This window comes from Seriola lalandi, unplaced genomic scaffold (genome assembly GCF_002814215.2).
Source record: "Seriola lalandi dorsalis isolate HSWRI2012SDOR001 ecotype SW California unplaced genomic scaffold, Sedor1 jcf7180002054798, whole genome shotgun sequence".
Lineage (NCBI taxonomy): Eukaryota > Metazoa > Chordata > Actinopteri > Carangiformes > Carangidae > Seriola > Seriola lalandi.
This window is the reverse complement of record NW_019525351.1, coordinates 204,723-229,068: the sequence shown is the minus strand read 5'-3', so window position 1 is coordinate 229,068 and position 24,346 is coordinate 204,723. Positions and strand designations below refer to the sequence as shown.

General features: G+C 40.3%; 2 protein-coding genes across 3 annotated transcripts; both read right to left on the bottom strand.

Moving 5' to 3' along the window:
* Positions 1 to 582: 582 nt before the first annotated feature.
* On the bottom strand, positions 583 to 14,957 carry slc35a2 (solute carrier family 35 member 2). 2 transcript variants are annotated; one of them, XM_023426006.2, is made up of 6 exons: positions 14,592 to 14,957; positions 12,455 to 12,637; positions 11,499 to 11,650; positions 10,507 to 10,629; positions 9,730 to 10,322; positions 583 to 3,222 (listed from the first exon to the last, which is right to left on the bottom strand). In XM_023426006.2, exons 1-6 carry the CDS (start codon positions 14,653 to 14,655, stop codon positions 3,195 to 3,197), a joined length of 1,143 nt encoding a protein of 380 aa, XP_023281774.1. In that variant the 5' UTR covers positions 14,656 to 14,957; the 3' UTR covers positions 583 to 3,194. The 2 variants fall into 2 exon arrangements, with proteins under 2 accessions (XP_023281774.1, XP_023281773.1); XM_023426005.2 differs by lacking the exon at positions 583 to 3,222 and adding an exon at positions 5,268 to 9,001.
* Positions 14,958 to 16,231: 1,274 nt separating this feature from the next.
* On the bottom strand, positions 16,232 to 21,832 carry pim2 (Pim-2 proto-oncogene, serine/threonine kinase). The gene is made up of 7 exons (XM_023426000.2): positions 21,489 to 21,832; positions 20,456 to 20,556; positions 20,111 to 20,161; positions 18,845 to 19,053; positions 18,587 to 18,756; positions 18,156 to 18,332; positions 16,232 to 18,022 (listed from the first exon to the last, which is right to left on the bottom strand). Exons 1-7 carry the CDS (start codon positions 21,544 to 21,546, stop codon positions 17,859 to 17,861), a joined length of 930 nt encoding a protein of 309 aa, XP_023281768.1. The 5' UTR covers positions 21,547 to 21,832; the 3' UTR covers positions 16,232 to 17,858.
* Between the last annotated feature and the right edge of the window lie 2,514 nt (positions 21,833 to 24,346).

Genomic DNA, 24,346 nt, shown 5'->3' with positions numbered 1-24,346 from the left:
AGCTAATACCTGGCAGTGTGTAGAAGGTCCTGACAAATACCTGGCAGGGATTTGAAGAGATGAAGCTCTTTGTTGTTTCTTCTTCAGATGGTTTTCTTGCTGGTTCAGGATAAGAGCAGCTCAGCCTGGTTTTCATTCATATTTCTCTGTGTAGAAACTTAAGTTTCTCTGAAGCAGTGTGGAGCTGGATTTTTAGCTGCTGTGATTCGTCTTCATTTCCCATCCTACTTTCTTAATTTTAGATTTAATCCCATATTTAATCTTTGCTTCTGATCCACTGTGTGTTTTGCCTTGTTCGCCTGCAGGTTGCTTCACTTGTTTCTTCTTTGAGCCTCTGAGGATGGAAACAGTCACTGTCGCCTCCTGGTGGCTGCACAACCAAACTACAACAATTTATTCTTCACTGAATATTGAGCTGTGGAGAAAAAAGGTCTAAACTTCACTGAAAAAACACAGTGAGAAAGATTTTACAACACGGTGAAGAAGATTTTAAAGGCTCAACATAAAAACAGCTTCATGATGAGAGGATCAACAAACTCAAAATATTCCCACATGAAAACACAGAGAGACTCGGAGATGAGGTTCACTTTAAATTCTTTAATTAAAATTTGTAAAAAATAGTCGGTGTTGTAAAGTACATTTAATAGAGTATTGTATTTAATAACTAAGGGCACCTCAGGCCCATAGAACAATCAGTACATATACAGACAAGATAAAACAACCAATAAAACATGTTGTTAACACAGTGGACTCATGGGGGCTGATCGTAGCTGCGTCTGAATAAAGATGTAGATATTGAAGATGTAGATGTGGTAGACACTGTACGAGTTACTCATTAAGGCATCAAAGGTGATCACAAACATCTGGCCGGTGTTACATCGACCAGGCAGGTAAATACATTATCAGTACATCCATGCCCAGAGCAGTGTTTGTGTAAAGGCTCCAGAGATGCAGGGAGAAACCTTCCAGCTGATTGAGAGGAACCCAGGATCTCTGATACTGGCTCGACCGGTGGTCAGATGTCAGTTGTCTTCATTTTACAGTGGACACAGTGAACATAATGATCGTGCACAAACAGTGAAGTCAACATCACATACATAAGAGTACATAGAGTTTTGAGGTACTGTTGTATTTCAGTGACTTTATGAGTCAAAAAAAAAAACAAGCGTGTTCCAGCTGTGAACTACGTGGTTCCATTTGTGCCAAAAAACATATCCACATGCAACCTGTCTATGTCGACTGAGCATGTGTCAAAACATTTGTCTTTGTGTGTTCAACTTTGAATCGACACAGATAATCTGATCACAGCTGAAGTTCAGTTTAAAGTTAAACAGACACAGACAGATGTTTTGTCACATGTTCAGTCGACAGAGACACGTGGATATATTTTTGGCGCAAATTGAACCTCATACATTCATGACTTCATTCATTCATTTGGTAGTCTGCTGGTATTTTGTCTGTGTGTCTGTCTGTAGTTCTGTCAGTGTGAGAAAATGAACAGAGACTTTGTGTTTTTATCAGTTTAATGCACAGTGATTTCTTCATCACACTGTTCAGAAGCATCAAACTACTTCTCACAGAACAGAAACTGTTCTGTTCCTTTAAGGCACAGAGGTGACATTCACAACATGGACAGTTTCAAAGTGTTGAAGATAAAAAAAAAAACAAAATAAAAAGAATACAAGGCGGTTAACAGAAAATAATTCAGTATAATCTTAAAAACTTGTAAAAACACTGTAAACTTTCAGAACAAAAACTCTAAGGTCACTTTAGGTTGATTTTCCCTTTGTGCAAGCTGAATCATTTCACTGCCTTGCTCTGAGGCACTAGTGTCACAGACTTTAAAAATTGACAATACAGTTTGAATGGTTTTCTTTCTGAATGTTACACATCCATTCTGGAATAACACCTTTTATTTTGAAATGTAAAAAATGACTACAAAAATAAAATAAATAAATAAAGGAAAATTAAAATACTTGTTTTAAGTCACAAAGTACAACAGTTGATTTTTAAAATTAAATTCCATAATTTTTTGCCTTAATTCTGACTAAAAAAGTTTGGATATTCACTTCATGATTTTGACTTACTCAGTAAACTATATGACTTACTATCATAAAATTTGGACTTGAAACTTTGTAGTAAAGCTAATAATTTAAATTTGGTACAAAATGTTTTACTTTGAGAAAAAAGCAAGAGATCTATTTTAGAAACATAACTACTAACTTTTATATTGAAATAACAGATACTAATTTTGATTATTCTGATTTTTGGTCAAAATATTTTGAATAAAAGATTTTTCCTTTTCAGAATAAATTTTGTTTTAGGGAAAAAAATTCATATTTTAACAGCTTGAGTGATTTCCTTCCAAAATCTTTCAAATCCATTTTGAAATAAGAAATACAACCTTTTATTTTGAAATGATAAATATTCTCCTCATTCTCCATACACTCCATATACTTTTTACTATCTCATATTTTTAATTCACCATATTTTTTTTATCTTATAGTTTTTTTCTGGCACAATTTAGCTTGCATATAAATCAATTAACCATCAGTTGAAAACCATGTTGATCTGTATGGATCATAAGTTTCTTTGGATGTTTAAAATCTGTTAATGATAAATATTAATTTTATATGGAAGCTGTGTTGTACTCATCATTTTCAGTTTAGTTAAGTTGACATGATTAAAAAAAAAATATGTGTTGTTATCCTGAAATAATGAGATAAAAGTATATTATCTCAGAATTATCTCAGTATAATTATCTCATTACTTTGAGAAAACATTTGCTCTTATGTCAAAAACATGAATATTTCACATTACATCTAGTTTTTGAGATGACATGATTTTTGTCTAAAAATCTGTTTGATTATCAGAGAATAACTGGATAATTATCTCACTGTCTCGGGATAATTACACTGAGATAACTATTTTGTTATCCCCATAAAATTATGTTTTGTTTTCCTTTTTAATACATATAATAATCAGATATTTGAACTACTATTGTTTGAGGTAATAATGATAAATATGTTGATTTAATACTGTTGTTGTATCAGATTGTTAATGTGTTAACAGTAAAGGCTGCTTGTGTTGACGCACCCAGAACACAGTACAGTACCATAACAACACTACAGTACCATGGTGGGACCAGCAGGGGTGCTGTTTGAAGGCAGAAGTTTGTCCATCAGTCCGTCCTCTCAGGATCCTTTCTCTTTACCTGCACACCTGCACAACACATACAGGAAGAAGAAGAAGAAGAAGAAGAAGAAGAAGAAGAAGACGTTAGAGCAGCCTACACTTCACGATTCAAAACCTGATGGTGGCGCTAAAGGAGAAGTGAGAGGTTCAGATGAGAGCAGGGTTCATCCTGAGGGGAACACGAACATCTGAACATTAGCTGTTGGTATTTCAGTCTGAACAACGGAGCAGCTCCTGTGAACTGGGAAGGTCCTGTTTAGAGATGATGTCACTCTCTGAGGTACTGATGGTCACAGACCGTGGATCAATAACTTATCCTGATCTTAATGTTACAGTGATTAACACACCTGACAATAAACTGAAATGTCATTTACTATGTTCAGTCAGAATAAAACTCACTCCCTTCATCCTGTTTGTTTCCTTCTGTATGTTTCCATTACATGTGTTGCTTTTATTTTGAAAGCAAATTGTACTGCAGTGGCCTTTATTGTGAAGGAAAGTTTGACTGCTGATATTTCTCAGTTTCACAATGATTTACAAAGAACCTAACTGTTCATCCACACAGGTGTTTAAACCATCCTCAGCAGCAGGTAGAGGTGATGAGGAAACAGCAGCACCTGAGCAGTCAGTTGACACACCTGCTCAGGTGTCTCCTCCGTCTGCTGACTCACTTTATAAAGTTAATCAGTGAAATACTGTTGACACATTAATGCAGGAGTAATAATGTATATATATATATATGTAATCTCTACCACTCTAACAGAGATGTGTTTCTGCATCTATCACTTTTCATTTTTTCAGAACATTTTTCAGATTTTTTTCACACTTCAGATCATTAACATTGAATACTTGTACAGTTTGGTATTTGTACTTTTACTTGAGTAAAAGATCTGAGCACTTCTTCCACTACTGTGACGCCACAGGGATCAGGACATTCTCAGGTAAATATCTGGACATGTGATTAGATGATTATGATGTCACTGTAAACATATCCCACAATCCCTTTCTGTGCATATTCGGATGAGGAAGCACTGTGGTCAAAATGTCGCTGCAAATCATCATGGATGAAAATTAATGTCTGTCTGTGTAATGTGTTCTGCATCTGAATCCTGAGTTTAAAACACTTTCACATGAATCTAAGGACGAACTTCTTCCTCTTTGCGTTGAGAAACTTCTACTTAAATGTTTATTATTGTGTTATCTGAAGTTATCTTTAAACAGTTTTTATTTGTTGTTGTTTTTTATCTTCATACTAAATATCGCAAAACAAGTTTTTCTTCATGTAACAACAGGTGGACTTCCTGTTGTGATGATTAACTCATGATCTAAAAATATAAACTCTTTAGGAACTTTTTGACATTTTATAGACAAAACAATTAATGGAGAGAATAATGAGCTAATTAATCAGTAATGAAAATAATGGTTAGTTGCAGCTGGAGGTTGGAGTCAGTGTGCAGAGGATCATTGACAGGAAAATGTTACACTGTCCTATAAAGCGACAGTCCAACATTTTGCTGACTTCAGACTGATCTCAGTGCAGATTCAGGTCTTCATGCAAACCAACTGTATGAGTTAGAGAGTTAGTCAGTTTTCAGGTCAGAGCTGGATGAGTTTAGAGAAAAACTCTAATCTGATCTGTGTTAGATTGTTGCGGGGTCGACGAGAGCTCTGCCTGAGAAGACAAGCTCAGGGGGAAAGCTGGATCATGAATGACAGTCATAAATTACATAAAGGTCAGTTTTCCCTTTGTGGAAATATTAGTTAAGAATAAACAGATTTTCCTTCCTGTTGAACGACAGTGCTTTAGAGACACTTTAACTTTTGACTTCGACAGAGGATGAAAATCCCAGTCACTACTTTTTCCTTTAAATATTACAACTTGTTTCATAATGATCGACTTCTGACTCAAATATTTCACCTTCACTCTCCAGATTTTCTAGTTTTTTTTCTGTACCAGTGACTCGAATACGACACTGTGACAGAAGACAAATACTATACCCTGAACATAAAGGTAAACATCCTGCGCTACAGTTCACTACAGCTGCTCCTACAAATTAAGACAAACTCCAGTGTTTTTGAGTCCATGTCTTTGTTTATATAAAACTTTACCAAAAGAAGTATGTACAAATTCAGAGGCATTGGTACAAAGCAACAATCAAAGTGCAAACTAACAGATCAGAGATGAAACCTGGACCGGTTCCATACAGAGCAGACAGACGTCCAGACAGGAAGAGGAAGTTTAACACGTCCTGAAGGATCCAGAGAGAAAAACGAATCCTCCTGCTGGATCTGATGAGACTGGGAATCCTCCCACAGTCTCATCAGATCCTGAGGGATTTGTTTCTGCTGAATCTGACAGGATCTTTTCAAACTGCCAGCAGGGGGCGCTCCAGACTCTCACTTTAGGAACCAACAGAAACTGAACTGTTTTTGATTCATAAAAACAAAAACTATTTATTCTACTGTTTGGTTCAATTTTCTACAGTTTGGTTCAAAACTGAAACTGGGTTTGAAAATATTAAATTTTGAGTTTCTTAATTTTTCATTTGTTTTTGGGAGAAAACAAATATTTAAATGAATCTCATGTAAAACACGTTCAGCTGCTGAGAGACAGTAAAAGTTAAATGTCTCCAGCTGCACTCTGTCGTCTCTGGATTCTTTAAATTCGACGGCTGATTTTAAAACATAAATGTTTATTGCTCACAAAATCAAAGTGTATTTAAAGAACCTCTGAAATAAATATGTTGTTTCTGTATAAATATATTTTTATCTGAGGAGTAAAGGTTATTTTCTGGAGATAATTATCCTGATATGATCCAGAGATAAAACTCCCAATATCTCGAGATAAAGAGATATTTTATATCACATCAGTGTGTACAGATGCTGTAGTTATATGACAGATGATGTCATTACCTCATGATGACAATATTCATGATAATAATAATGTTATAATACTAATAAAATAACAATATTAATTACGATAACATGATAATTATCTCCAGAAAAAGACTTAACTCTTCCAAGATATTTAATCTATTGTCACTAAAAACAACTTTTTCTTCTCGTTAAACAAACAAACATTTTCTGGAGATAATAAGATAATTAATCTCTTATAATTATCTTAACATAATTATTCCTTCAATATATTTTTTGATGATGTGAACATGTTTTGGTCTTGTTATCTCAGATACAGGGAGTTTTCTTTTTTCTAACATCAATTACTTTTTAACTGAAAATATAATTTTTTACAACTTTTTACGTGAAAATGAGAGAAAAAAAAAAACACATGATCAAATTCAGATTTTGTTGCTGTTGTTTTGTTGTTGTCGTGACTGTTGACTTCAATCTGACTGAAATCTGAAGCTTCCTGCTGAGTTTCCTCTTCCTCCTCATTCACCACCACCAAAAACAAAAAATAAAAAAATCACAAACCAACCTTCATTTCCACATGAAATAAAAACAACGGATATATTAATTTATAGTTTTAGAGTCTCAGACATAAACTGTTTCCTGGAGGATTCAGAAAATAATGAAATATAAAACAATATCTTGTTTGATTTTTTCTCCCTTCACAGTTTGATTCAATAATTCAGGAAAACACCTTTGATTCTGATACAAACAAAAAACAAACTCTTAATATTTTTTGAACCTTTGGAAAAAAGGTTCAAAAAAAATTTTCGTGTCCATATCGACATGAAGCAGCTGAGAAACGTTTGTTGAATTATTTATGAATCATTTTCAGTTAAATATGTTTAGTTGTTTTCCCATGAAGATGAAATATGAGAAATATAATTCTCATATTTCATGATCTCAGCATTAATTATCATTTTTCTAACAATTTATTGTTAGTTTTCAGTTTTCATGTTTAGGAGGAGGAAGTTTTTCCCGTCAGAGAACAACTAAAGAACTGTTCTTAGCTTTAATCTCAGCGCATTGAGCATTGTGAATGTATTAATTAACAGTTTGTGGTCATTTGATTCAGCAGAAATGTATTTAGTAAAATGCAAAACATAAACTAAAATAATAAGAATTTAAGGAAAATGCTGGTATGGTATTTTTCTAATTCTTCTAATTGTTTGATTTTACAAAAATGATTGCAGTGCCATCAAAAGCAAAAACAGAAAACTGCCTTCCTGGATGATCTACTCCAGAGGAAAATTTCCGGTTGAAAAATACTGCAAACAAAAAAGACTTTTTGCGTCATTACGTCCATAAGAACATGGAGCTTCAAGCTGTTACAGTTGTTTATTTTTTGTTATAAAACAAAATAAACAACTTTTTGGATTCTTTTTGTTCGAACAGGAAAGTCATATCTTTGGTTTTTGTTTTTCTGTTTTACGTCAGTGCGAACTGAGTGTTTGATGTTTGGACACATGAGGACATCTCTTTGGGCTGCGGCCAAACACTAAACAATAAATCCGTTCATTAATTAATAATCAGCAGACGATGTAAATAACTGTTAGTTGCAGGCAGATCCTTCCATCTCAGTTTACATTGAGTTTCAGTGCGAACACACAAACCTGTGACTGATCAAATCACCACAAACTGCACAAACTGTTTTTAGAGACATAATTTTTGCCCTGAGTTATGTCTGCAGGCCTTCTCAAAAAGGTAGGGCAGATATGTTGCCTGTGAGGCAAAATCCAGGGCAAAGGTTGTCGCAGAATAACTCAGATGATATCTTGAGGTGTTTTAGTGAATGAATCAAACTGAAACTGTGAAACTGTGAAGTCACCCCCTCTAATAGATTAAAACCAGCCTGGTGGACTGTTCATCAGCTCCTGCAGAGACCTGAAGACATAAAAAAAACAAAAACCTTTCCCCCCAGAGTGAAACAGCAACGTAAACACAGAAGCAGCTTGACTTCCCTCCACCTGGACTCTACTAACTAGCCCGTCAAAGCGCTCGAGCAAAGAGACATTCAGCACGCCTCCACAGGACGCCTTCTTCAACAAGACGCCTGCAGCAGGACAGGTTGGGTGAGAACAAACTTTAGAATTATGATGCTCTCAGCATCTCGGCTCCCGTCACAGCTGATCTGAGTTCAGCGTCTTTACCACTTTACAGCAGCGTGACGAGTCCAGGAGCCGGTACTGTTTTTTAGACCAGAAGAGTCTGTGAACCTGCAGAGTCTTCACACTGTACAAAGTCCCACTTGGCCTGTGTGAACTCTACTGACTGTACACTGCTAACTTTACACCGACACCCATATGGCTTCTGTACAGATGAGAGGAAAAGGCACCGAACACTCACAGCCCGTCTGCAGAGCGACGTCGTCCGCGCTGAGACGCCGCTCTGCAGACGAGCCGACAGGAAACTGAAGCTGTGTTTGACCCATGAGACATTTTCACTGTGCAGCTGATCACAAACAGCTGATAAACAGCTGATAAACAGCTGCAGCTCTGAAGATGACAGACTTTTAATGAGGATGAATCTGATGACGAGCTGCCGGCCGAGCGTTTTAATTGGCTGGTGACTGTCTCAGCTGCAGGAAAGTGTTTAAGGTGGAATCCAGCAGTTCCTCCTGTGGCAGGTGGAGGCTGCGCAGTGAAAACATCCATCTCTTCAACATCAGCTCAAAACTGCAGATTCTCCACCAGCAGTTACACCAATAATCAATATATCATCTATAATCAGCATAAGGCTTTTTCTCTTTTCATTCAGTTAGTAACGTAAAGAGTTTTAAGGCAGAGAGGGCGACAGACAGACAACTTGTTCCTCCTCCTCCTCCTCCTGCTGTTGTGCTTTGACATGTTAGGCTGTGATGTGGACGGCAGGGGGAGGAGACATGACGCCTCCCTGAGCTCTGAGGAGGAGAGGGGGGAGGGGGGGGGTAGGAGGGGGAGAGAGAGAGGGAGAGGTTATTGATTAGGGGGAAAGAGGAGAACCAGAGAGTAGTTCGGAGCATTGCCCTCCTTCCTCACCTCCTCCTCCAGAGGGGAGGAAAGAGCGAGTTCAGAGTGACAGCTGGAAAGTGAGGAGTGGGTCTCCTCTGTTCTCCAGTTCATCACAGGAGGAGGAGGAAGGAGAAGAGGAGGTCTGTTTCTTTAAGTTCAGGAGGCTGTGATGGAGGGAAGAGGCAGAGCGGGAAAGAAGAGACAAGTTCTTAAAGATAAGGAGGAAAATAAAGAATCTCCTCCTATTTTTATCAACCGCTCCAGAGTCTTCAGTTGTTCTCACTAAGGAGGAGGTCAGAAGGTCGGGGGGGGGGGCATGGGGGAGGTCTGCAGGAGGACTGAGGGTCAACAAGAGGTTAGGGTCAAGGCAGGATGAAGAATAAATGAGGAGGTCAGGAGAAGGTGAGGAACATCCTGCCCCTCTCTGGTGAGAGAAGCTGATTATCAGGAGGTGAAGGAGAGGAGGAGGTCAGGAGACTGAGAGACCTTCGCAGAGAGCAGGTGAGAGAGTGTGAACAGAAGCAGATTCAGTGATTGACCTCTGACCCTGCTGAGAGCAGACAGGAAGTGAGCACCAGGAGATGTCACAGAGAGAGAGAGAGAGAATGAGAGAGAGAGTCACTTCACCAGCACTGACTTTGGCAGAAACGCCTCCATCTCCGCGCCTCCGTCCGTCCCTGGCAGCGCTGAAGACGCAGAGGAAGACGAGGAGGAGCTTAGGGATGAGGAGCCGCTGCCGGCTGCTTTGGGGAGGCTGTACATGTAGACGGCGCCAATAACAAGCCCCGCCCCCGCCGTGAAGAGCAGGTCCACGTGGAAGCCAAACAGGTAGATGGACATCACCGTGGAGACAATGATGGAGAACGAGGTGGCAAAGCCCTTCAGGATGTTGTCAGCATACTTCACCACCACGGCCACCAGCAGCCCGCCAAACGCCTGGTTGAAGATGACGCACCACACCATGTCGGTGTAACCGAACAAGAAGCCGCGCTGTGCGATGGCGGCGCCGTCGTTCCACCACAGTCCCAGCATGCCGAGCGCCGTGCCAAAGATTCCCAGTTGCACATTCCTCACCCAGACGGAGGCCGAGCTCCCTTTCAGGATCTTCTCAAAGTAAACACCGGCGAACCCCGACGACAGGCAGCTGATCACCACGGCAACCAAACCCACCATATAGTTCTGATTGGAGCTGCCTGTCACGGACGCCTCCTTGTTGCCCTCCTGCTGCACCTGCAGGGAAACGATCGATCACGAAGACAAGTGATGAAATCTATCACCTATCAATCAGTTATTGATCAACTGTCAGATCACTCACACACAAACAGATCAATAAGATCAATCGGTTCTATCGATCAGTAAAGTCACATATACAGAAAGTGGAGGGGACAGGTGAGCTGGAGGAGACAGAATATACCTGTACGACAGCGACTCCGGCAAACAGCAGCAGCAGAGACACCCACTGGACTCTGGACAGAGACTTCCTCAGCATCATCACACTGAACAGAGCCGTGGTGAGGATCTTCAGCTGGTAGGTCACCTGAAGGGGGAGGGGCCTGTTAGTTTTCCCACAGATCCAAACCAGTAGTTCTTTAACCTTTATCTGTCCAGGGTAGATTCTCTTACAAAGTCACCCACAATCCCACCTGGGAGCTGCCCAGTACAAGCACAGTGTGTTAATATGCTGAATTAAATTGCATTAAATTAGTGATATACATTCTAAACCCACTACAAGTTCACCAACTGCAGATGTGCTCCGTCACGTGGACTGAAACAGTACAAGAAGAACGCAGCTGTCTGTGAGCCTGTCCACATAACTGAGGCCGTGCTGTACATGATGTTGTGCTATTTCTTTTGCTCCACATGGCTGCACTCTGTCTTTACACTATTTTGTTGCTGTCTCTATGGCATCTTGTCTTGTGATGTTTACACCCATGTCTTTCCCCAGTTAACATCTGGTGAAGGATCTTTGTTCACATAAAATACCCAAAAATTAACTATTAATAATTATTATTTCAAGACTAAAGTTGTGATATTACGCATGATATTGTGAGAAAACAGCACCAAGTGTGGATCCTCCACTGAAAATGGTCCAACAAATGCTGTATTCCCTCCCGTTTGTTTGATAAAAACTACAGTGAGCAGCTTCAGTAAATTACTGAGCCTCTTTAAAATGAAACTACATATTTATGAGATGTTGGTAATGATTTACGTCTTCAGTAGGAACCAATGAGCTAGGAGCTGAGAGACACAGACGGACAGTGTTGAGCGACACTGTTGGTTTAGTTGACAACAGAAATATAGAAAAACACATTTCACACAGTTCACATTTAAATAAAATAAAAGAACAGATGTGAAACGATGAGCCAGGCTGGACCAGACTTCAGCCTGATAAGGACTCTCTCTGACCTGGAAGGTGGCGGCCGGCAGGTTGGAGATGGCGATGTACTGCAGGTTGTTCTGCAGAGTGTAGATGAGTGAAGGAACAGCCAGTTTCAGAGTGTCTTTGTACTGAAACACAATTGAGTCGACGAGGAACAATGCCGTCTCCTTCACATTGACTGAGGGGACAAACAGAGAGAGAGACAGTGCGGTAAAGTCGTTCTATCACCTGCCAGAGCAGTACACTGAGGTGGGACATGTTGTCTTGGGTGTCCACAGTTCCTGCAATAAAAGTCTGGATTATTTCATCAGAGACATTTGGAGGAGCTGCTGGTTCCTGAAATTTTATTTTTTAATCTAAATTTACCTCCTGAATGTTACTGAACTGGATAATAACATCATTTATGTTTATGTTCTGGCCTCCAGTGTGAAGTATTTACACTTCAATCCAGACAAATCAGGTTTTTTTTGACAGTTTTGTAGATGACCCAAACACTACAATACCCATGCGCCTCAGCTGTTGTTGCCATGGAGAAAAAGCCCGTCAGAAAACTGACACAAGAGCAGAAAACAGTGTAAGAGTGCGTCATTTGGCTTCAGCTTTAGAGTGTGAAGCTCTGTGATTGGCTGCTTGTTAGTGAAATGCACCTTGGGAGTTGTATTTGTTATGTATGTATGTGAGTATTCAATATTTGTATATATGTGAGTGAGATAGTGAGTTACACCATTGGCTGAGTGTTGACTGTTGCTCTTTCAAAATAATTTGACATGAACAGTGTCTATGACATCATCATGGGGCTTCGCGTTTACAGAGGATCCACAACAGTTTAACACATTGACCACACGCGGTCCAGACAGATACTGGATCTGGACCTGGTCTTGTTTAAGCAGACAGTTGTTGATCAGAGGGTCAAACACGTCACTGGTGCTGTAACAACCTGTGTATTATCACCGTTCATTCACACTGTGTCTGATGAACTTACATCTCTTCTGCAGCAGGATGATGAGCAGACACGTCAAGACCTTCAGGACCTCCGCCATGACGACGGCTGACGTCGTGAAGAAGCGGTCGCCTGGCAACGTGCGGACATATCGGATGCTGAGGATGAGCGATGCATTCTGGACCACCAGCACTGCCAGGCTGATGTACTTCAACCTCCTGTTAACTGCAGGAAAACAAACACACACATCAAACCTCCAAATAAACACTGACACATTTTCAGAGAATGAATTAGCAGTAGTTCAACACAGTATACAGGGATAGGTGTTTGTTCTTCGTGACTGTGATGAGGAATAAGTGGATTGGTCTGTCTTTTTCTGCAAGAGTGAATAAACATGAACCTGCTGTTGAGGCTGATTTCCAGGCCAGTATCCCTACATATGTTCTCTGGGGTTTAAGTCTGGACTTTGGCTGGCCCACTTCAGGACAGTCAGAGACTCGTTCTGAAGACACTCCACAGTTATGTGCTTAATACACAAGATTATAATAGGAATAATACACTGATAAAATACAGGAATAATTTAAGAATCAAGAGAAAAATGCTTTGAATTAAAAGCTAAGTTAAGATACGTTTTCAGCTGATTTTTAAAGGACAGAGCTGAGGTTGTCTGTTTGATGTCTACTGTTCTACATTTTAGCAGTATAGATAGCTGTATCTCCAATACTTTTCTATGTGGTGTTGTCTTTGTGAACCAATAAAAAGATTTAAAATCAATTCTAAAAGCTACAAGGAGCCAGAGAGGCCAGAACAGATGTGATGTGGTCTCTCTTTTTTTTCTCAGGTGAAAAGGCCAACAGCAGAACAGTGTTTTCAGTTTATACAGCTCTACTCCCAGTCTGGAAACGTTTTCTTTAACTGGACAGTAGAGATTCATTTGTGTGGGATGTATTCTATTTGTACCATAAGAGCTGTTTCCACCTATGGAAAGTTTGTCTGTAATTCAGAGGTTTTTAAACATCAATCATAGAAACAGAACCTTCATGTTTTTAAGGTTTCTTCAGAATCACAATGATCCAGTGATAGATGTATCTACATCCATGATAACACTGCAAATAGGGGCTGATCATTTGGCTTTGGCTTCTTGAATACAAATACAGATAAAAAGATAAAAACATCTGTCCTGAATGTAAATTAAAAGTCATCTACCTCTACAGGGACTGGCTGGGTTCAGGCACTGACGGCCTAAACAAAGTTTCCAATAACACACAAAATGTTAATGGACATTTATTTTGGTTTAAATGGAAAAGGTCTATCAAAGAAAGACCATTCTTCTGGGACTTAACGATTATCTATAAACTTAACACAACTAACTAGAGTGTTAACTGACTCACAGCTCTACTTGTGCTGCAGTAACTCCCCATAGATCGTATCATTAGTGCTTATTGTAAGTTAGACACACCTGCCTGAATGTTGACACTTCCACCATAAGAGCTGGACGCTTGTTACCTGTGAGTGACCACAAACTCCTCCTGTGCCAAAGGTCCACGTCACCAGCTGCCAACTCTTTGACACCTCACTACTCACTAACATACCTGGTTAATTCACCTTCAATAAGACTGTTAGTCAGTGTGTCGCCACTGAGGTTCAGCCTCTATTAAACACAGCGACAACATTAAATGACACTGACAGGTTAGTTAATTGCGCTAAACTAGATTTGAACTAGTAAACAGTGAAGTTTGCTGTGAATTAGCCACACTAGCTTCCAGTTCAGCTAGCATGCTAACAGGACATTTACCTTAATTTAAATTACGGTATTAACTTTATTTATTTATCAGCCCAGACGATGTGTAACACTGTGCACACTAGTTAGTTAGAGTACTAGTTAACTTTCCTGGTTAACCTCCACGACCAATAACCCTCATGAAGTCAGCTAGTTTTGGTTAGATTAGCCGTTAGTTAGCTAACCTTCGCCGCCATATACACGCGTTAATAATGACACAGACCGAGAGGCTAGAGTTTATTATTTTAGATCAATCCACAGAAAATCATTTAAGTTTTATTTTAATAAACCAGCCCACCCATCACGGAGCCCCCCACAGATCCGGGTGTTGAACCGACCGGGCCGTGTTAGGTTCCCTCCGCTCCCGGATCTTGACTCTCCCTCCCCAGCTCCGCTCACCTTCACTCTGACTCCGGTTCCCTGCCTTCTCCTCGGCCGCCTGGCTGTGGTTTCCCCCGGCCATGGTGAGCTCCCTCTGCCCGCCGTCCAGTCCGGAATGAGCCTTCGCCCCGCTGCCTGCTCAGCTTACGCTCGGCTAGCCTCCCAGCTAGCCCCGGATCACAGTTGAGACCCAGCCGGAGCAACGACCTCCGGTTTGTTACCCGTGAGAGGCAGCCGGTCTGTAGACGGCTATTAGGCCGGAGCTGAGGTTAGAGGAGCCTGCGGAGGAACCACCGAGACCATCGGAGTGATAACACCCCGTGAAGGAGCTGAAGTGTCCAGGAGCCGAACTACAGCTGCTGAGATGGGACCGAATGTCTGACAGGAGGTATCACTCCGATGGATAAACATGCCCGTTCACCTAAACCAAGCTGCTTTCAGGACTCAGTGCAACACAATAATACAACAACATTTATTATGTATTTTAGTGTTATTAAACTGAATCTGCGCAGTAACTAAAGTTATTAAATAAATGCACAGCAGTAAAAAGAACCATACGTCCCAAGTTTGTGAAACGGTGTGCTACTGTAACACTTGTAAAAACCGATAAAAATAAATCGGCTGAGTTATCGGTATTTTTCCATATTACTATTAAAACTAGACTGAAATTTAAGGTTTATCAAATTATCGATTATTTCTCATTGTCAAACCTGTAGTTTGTCTGTCATCCCAGCACTACCCTTTCTTTCTTTCTTTCTTTCTTTCTTTTTTTCTTTATTGACTTACTTATTGATATATGTATATTTGGTCTAAGTGTCATTTATATTATATATCAAATTATATATTCGTCTTGATGTTAATCAATTGAATTTCTAATGTAATGGTCTGGTGGCTTTATCTCATATTGTTTTCCCTGTAAAAAGAAAAAACAATGTGATGGATTCAAAGGAGGAAACGGGGCAGCAGACTGCTAGAGGAGCTCTGAATAAACTTTCAGAGTGAGACCTCTTTCCTCTCACTCCTCTTTGATCCTGCCAACTGAAAAACAATCATTTCCTTGTTCTCCTTCAGGTTGAAACAGGAATAATCCTATTGGCTGCTGGGTGAACACCTCACCTGTCAGATGTGATTGATGTTGAGCGCCACCTGCTGGTTCATTGTCACAGTGCCAGTACCTGAGCGCCGTGTGGATCATTTACAGCTTCTTAAGCTTTTTAAGATATAGGATAAGTTCTGTCTCGCCTGTGATGGTTTTGGTGTGTTAGTAACTTTATTCTGAGACACAGTCACTGCGCAACTATGTGGTTCCTTTTGGAATAACTGCTCTGAAAACATGAACTGGAAAAGATATTGTTTGTTAAGGGATGTTACGTGCTCTTTTATATTTTATCCTCTGTTAACCTGCTGCTCAATTTGTCTTGACTTCATGAAATTCAGAACAAGATAAAAAATATTTTTATGTGAAAACCTGAAACACGTTTTTAATTCTACAGCTTTGAATAACGTTCTTGTTTTTCTGTGGACCTTTGTCTTACATTATTATATGTATGTTTATTCTGCTTTGTCAATAAAGTGAAAAAACTTTCCAGTTAATGAGTTTATATAATCCACCATACACATGGCACACAACAGAGCAGAGTCAGGACCAGGACACCATGTGATGAAGAGACAAAAAACCTCTTTTATTCAAACATAGGATCTTTTTCAATTCGATCCATCGATACTTATTTAATGTAAATAAACAGGAACAAGTGACAACAAGCCACTTTGATCATTAAAACACAGAATAATACACAAGTATTTACAGTGACTTCACATCCAAACATCAACAGGACGCGGATCACTATGAACCAGACTGAGCGGTTTTCATCTGAACCTGGAAGAACCCCCTCAGACCTGATGACACAGGAGGAAACTCAGAGAAAATAAATATCTGCTCTAACATTAAATTAAGATTCTGAGGTTAAGGTCAAACTACATCTGACCTCTGAGCTGAAAACTGATCTGAGATCTGACTGTGGACTGTCCCACCTTTCCACAATAGCTGGAGTGATTTTCTGGTGTGTGACTGTATTTTTAGGACATTCCCCTGTGAAGGTCTGAATGTCTGGGAATAAGGAAAAGGGAGAAAGTGCTCTGATGAGATTTGAGGATATTATCTCACAAACAGAAAGGGTGGAAAATCTCCCCAAAACTTTCCTCCACATGAACAGACAACAAATGACGTGTAAACAGAAGATCACATGATATAACAGAAGATCACATGATATAAAACATTTAAAATGTGTACTACAGACTGTCAGGACACCTCATGTTTAAATCCTGTTATGATGGCTGTTAGTGGAGTTAGAGCTGATCAACACTAAATAATTTAACTATCAATTAACTGATTTAGTCTTTTTTCTTTTCTTTTTCTTTTTTTTTTTTAAAACAGAGATGGTGAAAATTGTCTTGTTCCCGATTCTCAGTTCTGAGGATTTTGTGTGAAACTCAGTCAGACATTTTTACTGTCACTGTTACAGCCCAGTTATTTTATATAGTCATCTCTTGTCTGTGTCTGTTGCAGCTGAAACATTTCAGTGTGCAGATGACACTGACACACTGTGTATATGTATTAATGTGTAAATGTTCATGTAACTGAAGCTCCACAGATGATGAACTGTCTGTTATAAATGTAACTTAAAAGTACACAAGCTGAGTGACTGAACTCTCTCCATTTTCCTCGAAGTTAGAACAGAGGACAGTGACGGAGCCATTACTACAGAGTGATTTACTGGACTAACAAACTGCAGAGAACCAGAACCAGAGTTCGCTTCTACAGCTGGAACCTACCGAAGAACAGACGAGAGGACATGCTCCACATCTTAATAAATACTCAGGTCAATAAATAACCACGGACAAGAAATGAATCAACCCAAAAACAGCTCCAGACCTGCTGCGGAGACATCACCTTTGATGCAGCTGAGACTGTTTCAAAAACTCTCCGTTGATGCGTTCGAGGACACTTTTCAGACACAGAGCTGATGTTGATGAAATAAACCATAAAGGTGAAATTAAAATGTCCACTGTGTCTTCAGTGTGTTTTCTGTCTACAGCAGGTTTAAAGTCTCTGTGAACTGTGGTTGATGAGCTGAAACATGAAGACACCACAGATCTGCTCCTTTAAAGTCCAGCCTGAGGCTTTAGTTTCTGGCGCCGTCTGGGTGGAGGAGTCCCTCGTGTGGAGTCTCAGGAGTCCAGAGACCTGTGCGTTCAGGGTTGCTTTTATTGTGAGGGTCTGTGCAGTTAAAGGGACTGACTGGGCAGAGAGTGGTCCTCCTGCAGGTCTCCTCCCTCCTCCTCCTCCTCAACCTCTGCTCCCTCCATCCAGGGGTGTGACAGGATCTCCTCCAGAGTCGGACGCTCCTCTGGACGGTAGGACAGACACCAGCGAATCAGAGAGTGGCATTCTGGGAAGAAAAGGGGAAGTAATGGTGGCGTGAGGTTGTGATTGAAGGTAATGTGATGCAAGAACAGGGTGATGACACAGTTCCCATTTGAACCAATCACATGGAAGGACTAGTGGGCGGAGCATGTGCTCACCTTTAGAGACCCGTCTGGTGAAAATGGGCGTGGCCCTAACGATCTCCTGGTCGCGCTCGAACGGGATGTCGCCACACACCATGTCGAAGAGCAAAACCCCAAGAGACCAGACGGTGAGAGAGAGAGCCTCATAGGACTGAGACAGGATCCACTCAGGAGGACTGTAGACCCGAGTACCTGAGGAGGCGAGGAGAGGAGGCAAGGAGAGGAGGAGATATTATCAAACCTGTATAAAAGTCTAAAGCTGCTATTACTTTCATTATAAATTCATCTGCCAGATTTTTTTTTGTCTTTCTTGGTTGAAAAATGACTGAATCGATTCAGTGATTATAAAAATAATTGCCAATTAATTTCTGTTGATTGTGTCATTGACCAGTCATTAAGTCTACAGTCTCCTCTGAAGAGTCAGAGACCAGAGTCAGACTCTGTACCTTCGAACTCGCTGTACGGTGTCTCTTTGAGTGGCGCTCCTGATCCAAAGTCAATGATCTTGACTTCAAGTGTCCTCGTGTCAACCACAATGTTCTCGTCTTTGATGTCTCGGTGCACGACGCCATGAGCGTGCACGAACTGAAGCGCCTCCACAATCTGGCGGAAAAACCTGAGAAAACCAAACACAGCAAAGTTTAACACCGCGCAGAGGAAAGTGAAAACCAACATCAGAATCAAAGAGCAGAGTGGAGCAGAACCTGAGAGCGAGGTGTTCAGGCAGCGCTCCTCTTTCCGTGATGAAGTCAAACAGATCCTGATATTGCGCCGGTCGCTCCAGCACCAGCAGGAAACCCTGCCCCTCCACCTCAAACCAGTCCAGCATGGAGATGACCCCGCTGTGACCCCCGACCTCTGATAGCCGCTGCAGCAGCGCAATCTCCATGGGCACAGGGCTGACCTCACCGGGCTGAGGGAGGAGAGGGTTAATGAACATGAGCCATTATCATCCTCATTGCACTACTGTGTTTTAAGCTGAGGATAAATTCAAAACCTTAGTCACAGTCAAACTAGTCGAATGACAACAAACACTAACACCTACAATCATTTACTGAGTACATTCATTTACTGGCATTTACATGTTTGCCAGCTGCAGAGACTCAGAGGGATAATACTTCAGAAAAATATTTGTCATAATTTTATCAGGTCTAAAGTTTACATCTTTAAATGTCTTGTTGTATCCAAGCAACAGTTCAGAACGTTTCTCTGTTAATCTATCCCATAATGCATTTCATGAACCCCCTGAGGTTCATCCTGTGACACAGAGGATAAATGTCACTGAACAGCAAAGTTGTTCATAAAACTTTTTATATCATCATAACAATGATGTCTGTTATGATTAAGACCACATATATATTATCATACATATATATTTTAATAACTCAATGAAGTAAAAACATATATTAAATAACAATCTATAATAAACCAGTTACTGTAACACCTGGTGTTTTCATTACAGATATAACAATAATATTCTGTTATGAATCAAGGTGTTCTTTTTAAATATTTGCGGGTAATTCAAAGAGAAACTCCAGTTGGGTTATTGTGGGTGTTTTTGCCCTGACTCATCATCTGCAGGTGTGTTCCAGGAGCACTGTGCTGTGGTTGGGGGGGACTCCCAGTTAAAGTTGTGATGAATAAGAAATAAGTTTGTTACTAGGGGAAAATCCTACAGCGTCATTTACCAACCCATGACATCACAGCTTTCCGTGGGAACCAGAAGCTGTCCCGCCCCCGAAACCACCCTGTAATTCACTCATCGGTCCAGCAGAGGGCAGAGCTGACCTGAGGTCTGTTTCTCAGTTTATGGGCGGACATACAGTATCAGGGTCTTAAATTGACCCTCTCTGGGTTCTGAACTGATGGTCAAACAAAACCAGATATTTGAAGACGCCACACTGAACTCTGGGAACATTTTACAGACTAAAAATATAACTAATAATGATAATATTTACTGTGGCACTCACCAGTCTGGCCCACTGCTGAACTCTGTCACTGGAAATCTGTTTAATGGCAACCTGGGTGGACAAAAAGGGCACACAGACAGTTTAGTTAAAATCTGCAGCAGCAGAGTGGGCCAGTGTTTCACAGTAATGTCATTACTCTTCAGTCACCCAAAGAAGATGATGCTTTGACTGAAATACTGAATGCAGGTCTAGTGATAATGGAACAGAACTTTTAAAGACACAGCCACTTTGTAGAGTTAAAAGAAAACGAGTAAACTAAAACAATGCAAATGTAAATACACATACTGAAAAAAACATGATAAATAAGGGCAGAATTAAAGTGTGTATAAAGGTTTGTAGTCTAACCTGCTGTCCATCAGAGAGCCTGTGGCCTGAAAACACTGAACCGAAACCACCCCGGCCAAGCAGGGACCCCCAGTGATACTGCTTGCAGAACGGTTCCTTCACTGAGAGAGGAAGCACACACCAGTCAATCCAGATTTCACATACAGAGAATGTAAAATAACAGATTGGCCTCAAACACATCACAGTGATCTATGGGTTTATACTGATCTATTGTTTCTGTAAAGAATGGTTTTGTACCCTCAGGACGAACACAAAATCAGAGATGCTGAGAAACTGTTGTTATACAACATATTTATACTGGTTAAAAATCCTCCAACGTGAGTTTATACTTAATGCTCTTTTATTTATTTTTTAATGTCCACTCACAGACATTCATCTTCACTGACATTAGCTGATGGTTGCAGCTACAGTTTTCTGTTTTCTCACGAGTTTATTGTTAATTTCATGTCTTTCATTTAAAAAAAAAAAAAAAACGATTAAGAACTAACTAAAGTGGGTTAACACAGAAGAAATGTTGAAAATAAACCATATTTCCATATGTAAGTGTTTGATTATTAGTGAGCTGTCTCAACATTTACAGAGGACACTGTCTGTGTGTTTGTTGTGGTAACTGTTGGCGGCCTGCAGCTGTTTGATAAAATGAGAATAAAATGAAGGTCAGGATAAAACCCATTAAAAAGCCTCTTTCTGTCATTTTAAAACAGCCGTTAGTTTCAGCGGGACTCTGGATTAACCTGAAAGTCTAAATTTTAATGTTTTCGTTCAATACGAGACGTTTAACCGTTGTTTAATAAAATCCAGTCACCGTGGAAACGGTGCTATATTAGCGAGGCAATATTTAGACTATTAGATGTAGTTGGAACGATAATACAGACGTTTAAAATCGTTGTTTTGTGACTGTAATCTAGTTTAAGAACAGCTAGAAGATAAATAACAGAGCAGCTGGTCCGCCGTAGACACGGTGATTTTATCCTGTTTTATTTGATCTCAACCACCTGTTTTAAAACATATTTTACTTTCTCATTGTTCTCACCGTTTTTCCCTCTGACTTCCTCCTCCAGTTGAAACTCCACCGCTCTTTTCTCCAACATTTTCTGAACGTTTACAGTTAGTAGAAGCCGATAAAATCCATCCTGCTGTTGGTTGAATTCCTGTTAGTCGTTTTTAAACCCTCTTCTATCTTAAACCGACGATGCTACAGTTTCCTTCCGGCTGTTTCCTGCTTTACGATTTTAAAATCCAATTTCAGCAACAAAAAAAAAATTACTATGCAAGTTAGTTTCTCCGGTTAAAACTGGTTAAATAGTTGAAAATAATAACTTGAAGCCGTTGATACGATCTCCAAACGCCTTGTTGACCGCCTTCTGTGATCTACGCATCTGTTTTGGTCTGTATTTATACCCCTCTCTACTACTACGCCCACTTCACTCAGGCTGTCCAATCAGCGCTGAGACGTGTGCTCAATGTTTTGAAACTGTCCCGCCGATGTGATTCAAGCTGCCGTTTCTACTTTCAGCTCATGAATATTCAAATCCCGCGAGAGGAATTCGTAGAATTCAGAGCGGTGAGAGAAGGTGACGGGAAGGAGAATGACAGTTTCCCCCAAAGCCCACACGCGCGCGCACACACACACACACACACACACACACACACACACACACACACTAACGGTTCGTCCACACGCTGCGCTTCCTCTGCCGGTCTCTGTCAGATCTGGTCTGGTATTACAGAGGGTGTACAGACAGAAGCAGGGCCCAGTTTAGCTCTCCTTGATAAGAAATGAGTATGAGGGCGCTTCCTGTTCCTGTTCAAAATAAATGTCTCATTACAAGACCACTGACCGAGGCAGGCGGGGTTCAGCAGTGGACTTCTCTGAAAATGAGCTTATGTTTGACGCTGTATTTTACAGGTCTGTTATTTCCCACCAACTTCTTTAAAGTTTCCTAGAAACAATGTGGTGGTGGTTTTAATGACAGGAAAAATAGAGTCCAGTTTCTGAGACCACTTATTTTAGTTAAATTAGTTGTGTTGAATTTATTATTGACTTCCAGATGAATTTCCATGAAATGAATGGTTTCGTTTAAGCCGATCATTTGGTTTATTCTTAATTTCTGCTGAATTGTATGCTAGTTTGACACACGTCACATTTTGTATGAGTGAAAGTCTCATTGTTGTGTTAGCTTAGCATTTAGAAATAACTGATGACTGTTTCCACTGTGGTACCTTCCAGGAGAGGTAATTTTGAAATAAACTGGAATTTATGGAACTTTAAAATAAAATGTTGGGGTATTCCTACAAACATAAAGGGGGAAGAGGAGGTAAACACAACTGCTAACTAACCTCAGTATGAACTAACACCTCAGAAAGTTTTAACAAAACCAGATCATAAACTTAAAGGTAAAACATGTTGTACTACACTGCATTAGATTCTACGTGCGTACATAATAAAGTGGACACTGAGTGTATGATTGTATGATTATCTGCTTATGGTTATATGCTGCAGTAACGTAAAAATTCCAAATTATTTCCAAATAACCAGTTGTGCGAACAGAAAATTTGTCAGGACGTCTGGTGTTTGTTGCAAGAAAAGGTCAGTGAACACTGGAATGAAATGGTTTAGGTAATAACGCACAATCATAAACCTTCCAAAACCATTAAACCTTCACAGTGCTACTGGAAACAGGAATTGATCCCTGGATTTGTTAACTGGATGAACCTCCTCTGAAACCAGCTCCTCCAGTAGCTGCTGATCAGAGCTGCTCAATGTTCAGGAGCAAGTTTGGACCGTTCTTCCCTATAGAGCTGCTTCGGCTCAGACAGACTCTCAGGATGTTTGGTGTGATGTCCGGCTCTCTACAGTTCACTCCTTAGCATCTCTACTGGATTCAGGTCTGGGCTCTGACTGGACCACTCCAGAAGGTGGATTTTCTTTTAAGTTTAGGGTCATTGTTCTGCTGCATCAGCAGCTTATCCTGAGCTTCAGCAGGTGGACAGCCACTCTGACATTATCCTATAAGAGACCTTGATAAACGGTGGTACTACGTCCACCCTGCTTCACCTTCTATAGACGGTTTGTGTGACTGTGGACTCTTTGAGATGACTCTGTGGCCCTTTGTGCTTCATGCTCATCATCACTTCTTCATCCTCTTTCCAGTCTGGTTTCACTTACTGGACTCCAGGTAGCTTCTGTTCATGTCATTAGAACAACACAATGATTAGTGTTATTAGTTTAAACAGATTGTGTTTGTTCATTAATGTAACTTAGATGACGATCTGATATTTTATATACTGTATACTCAGATGATTTCACAGGGTTCACTTCCTTCTTCTTTCTGCTGTATTTAATCTGCCTCTTTTTATTCTTAGAACTGTGTAACCAGGACGTCCTGGTGGAGAGTTTAGGACATTGACAGCGTAATGACAACACTGTAATCTTATCTCTTTCTCTCATTTTCTGTCCGCTGTGCTTATTATCCACTAAAAGAGCAAAAATACCCACAAACATGAAAAAAAAAACACTTCTCTCTTCTCGCTTCAGACGGGAGAGGAAAGGTTCTGTGAATGAATAAAAGATGAAGTGAAAAAAATGAATGGTAAAATTAAGGATGTTAATGAAAAGGATGTAGGAAGGAGGTAGAGCAGACAAGGGAACAAAGTGGGTGAAAAGAGCGTGATAAAAAGGGAGAAGGAGTCAGAAAGAAATATGAGAGGATATAAAAAAGCAGGAAGAAAAGACGAGGAAACAAAAAGAAAAGGGAGAGGATCATGGACAGATCAGGGAGCCCTAACCTCTTACATTAGAGCAAGACCCCCAGACTGAAATGACAAAATGACCAACACAACATTTGTGGTGATTTTGTTGGTTTTGTAGTCGTCTTGTGTCTCTTTGTA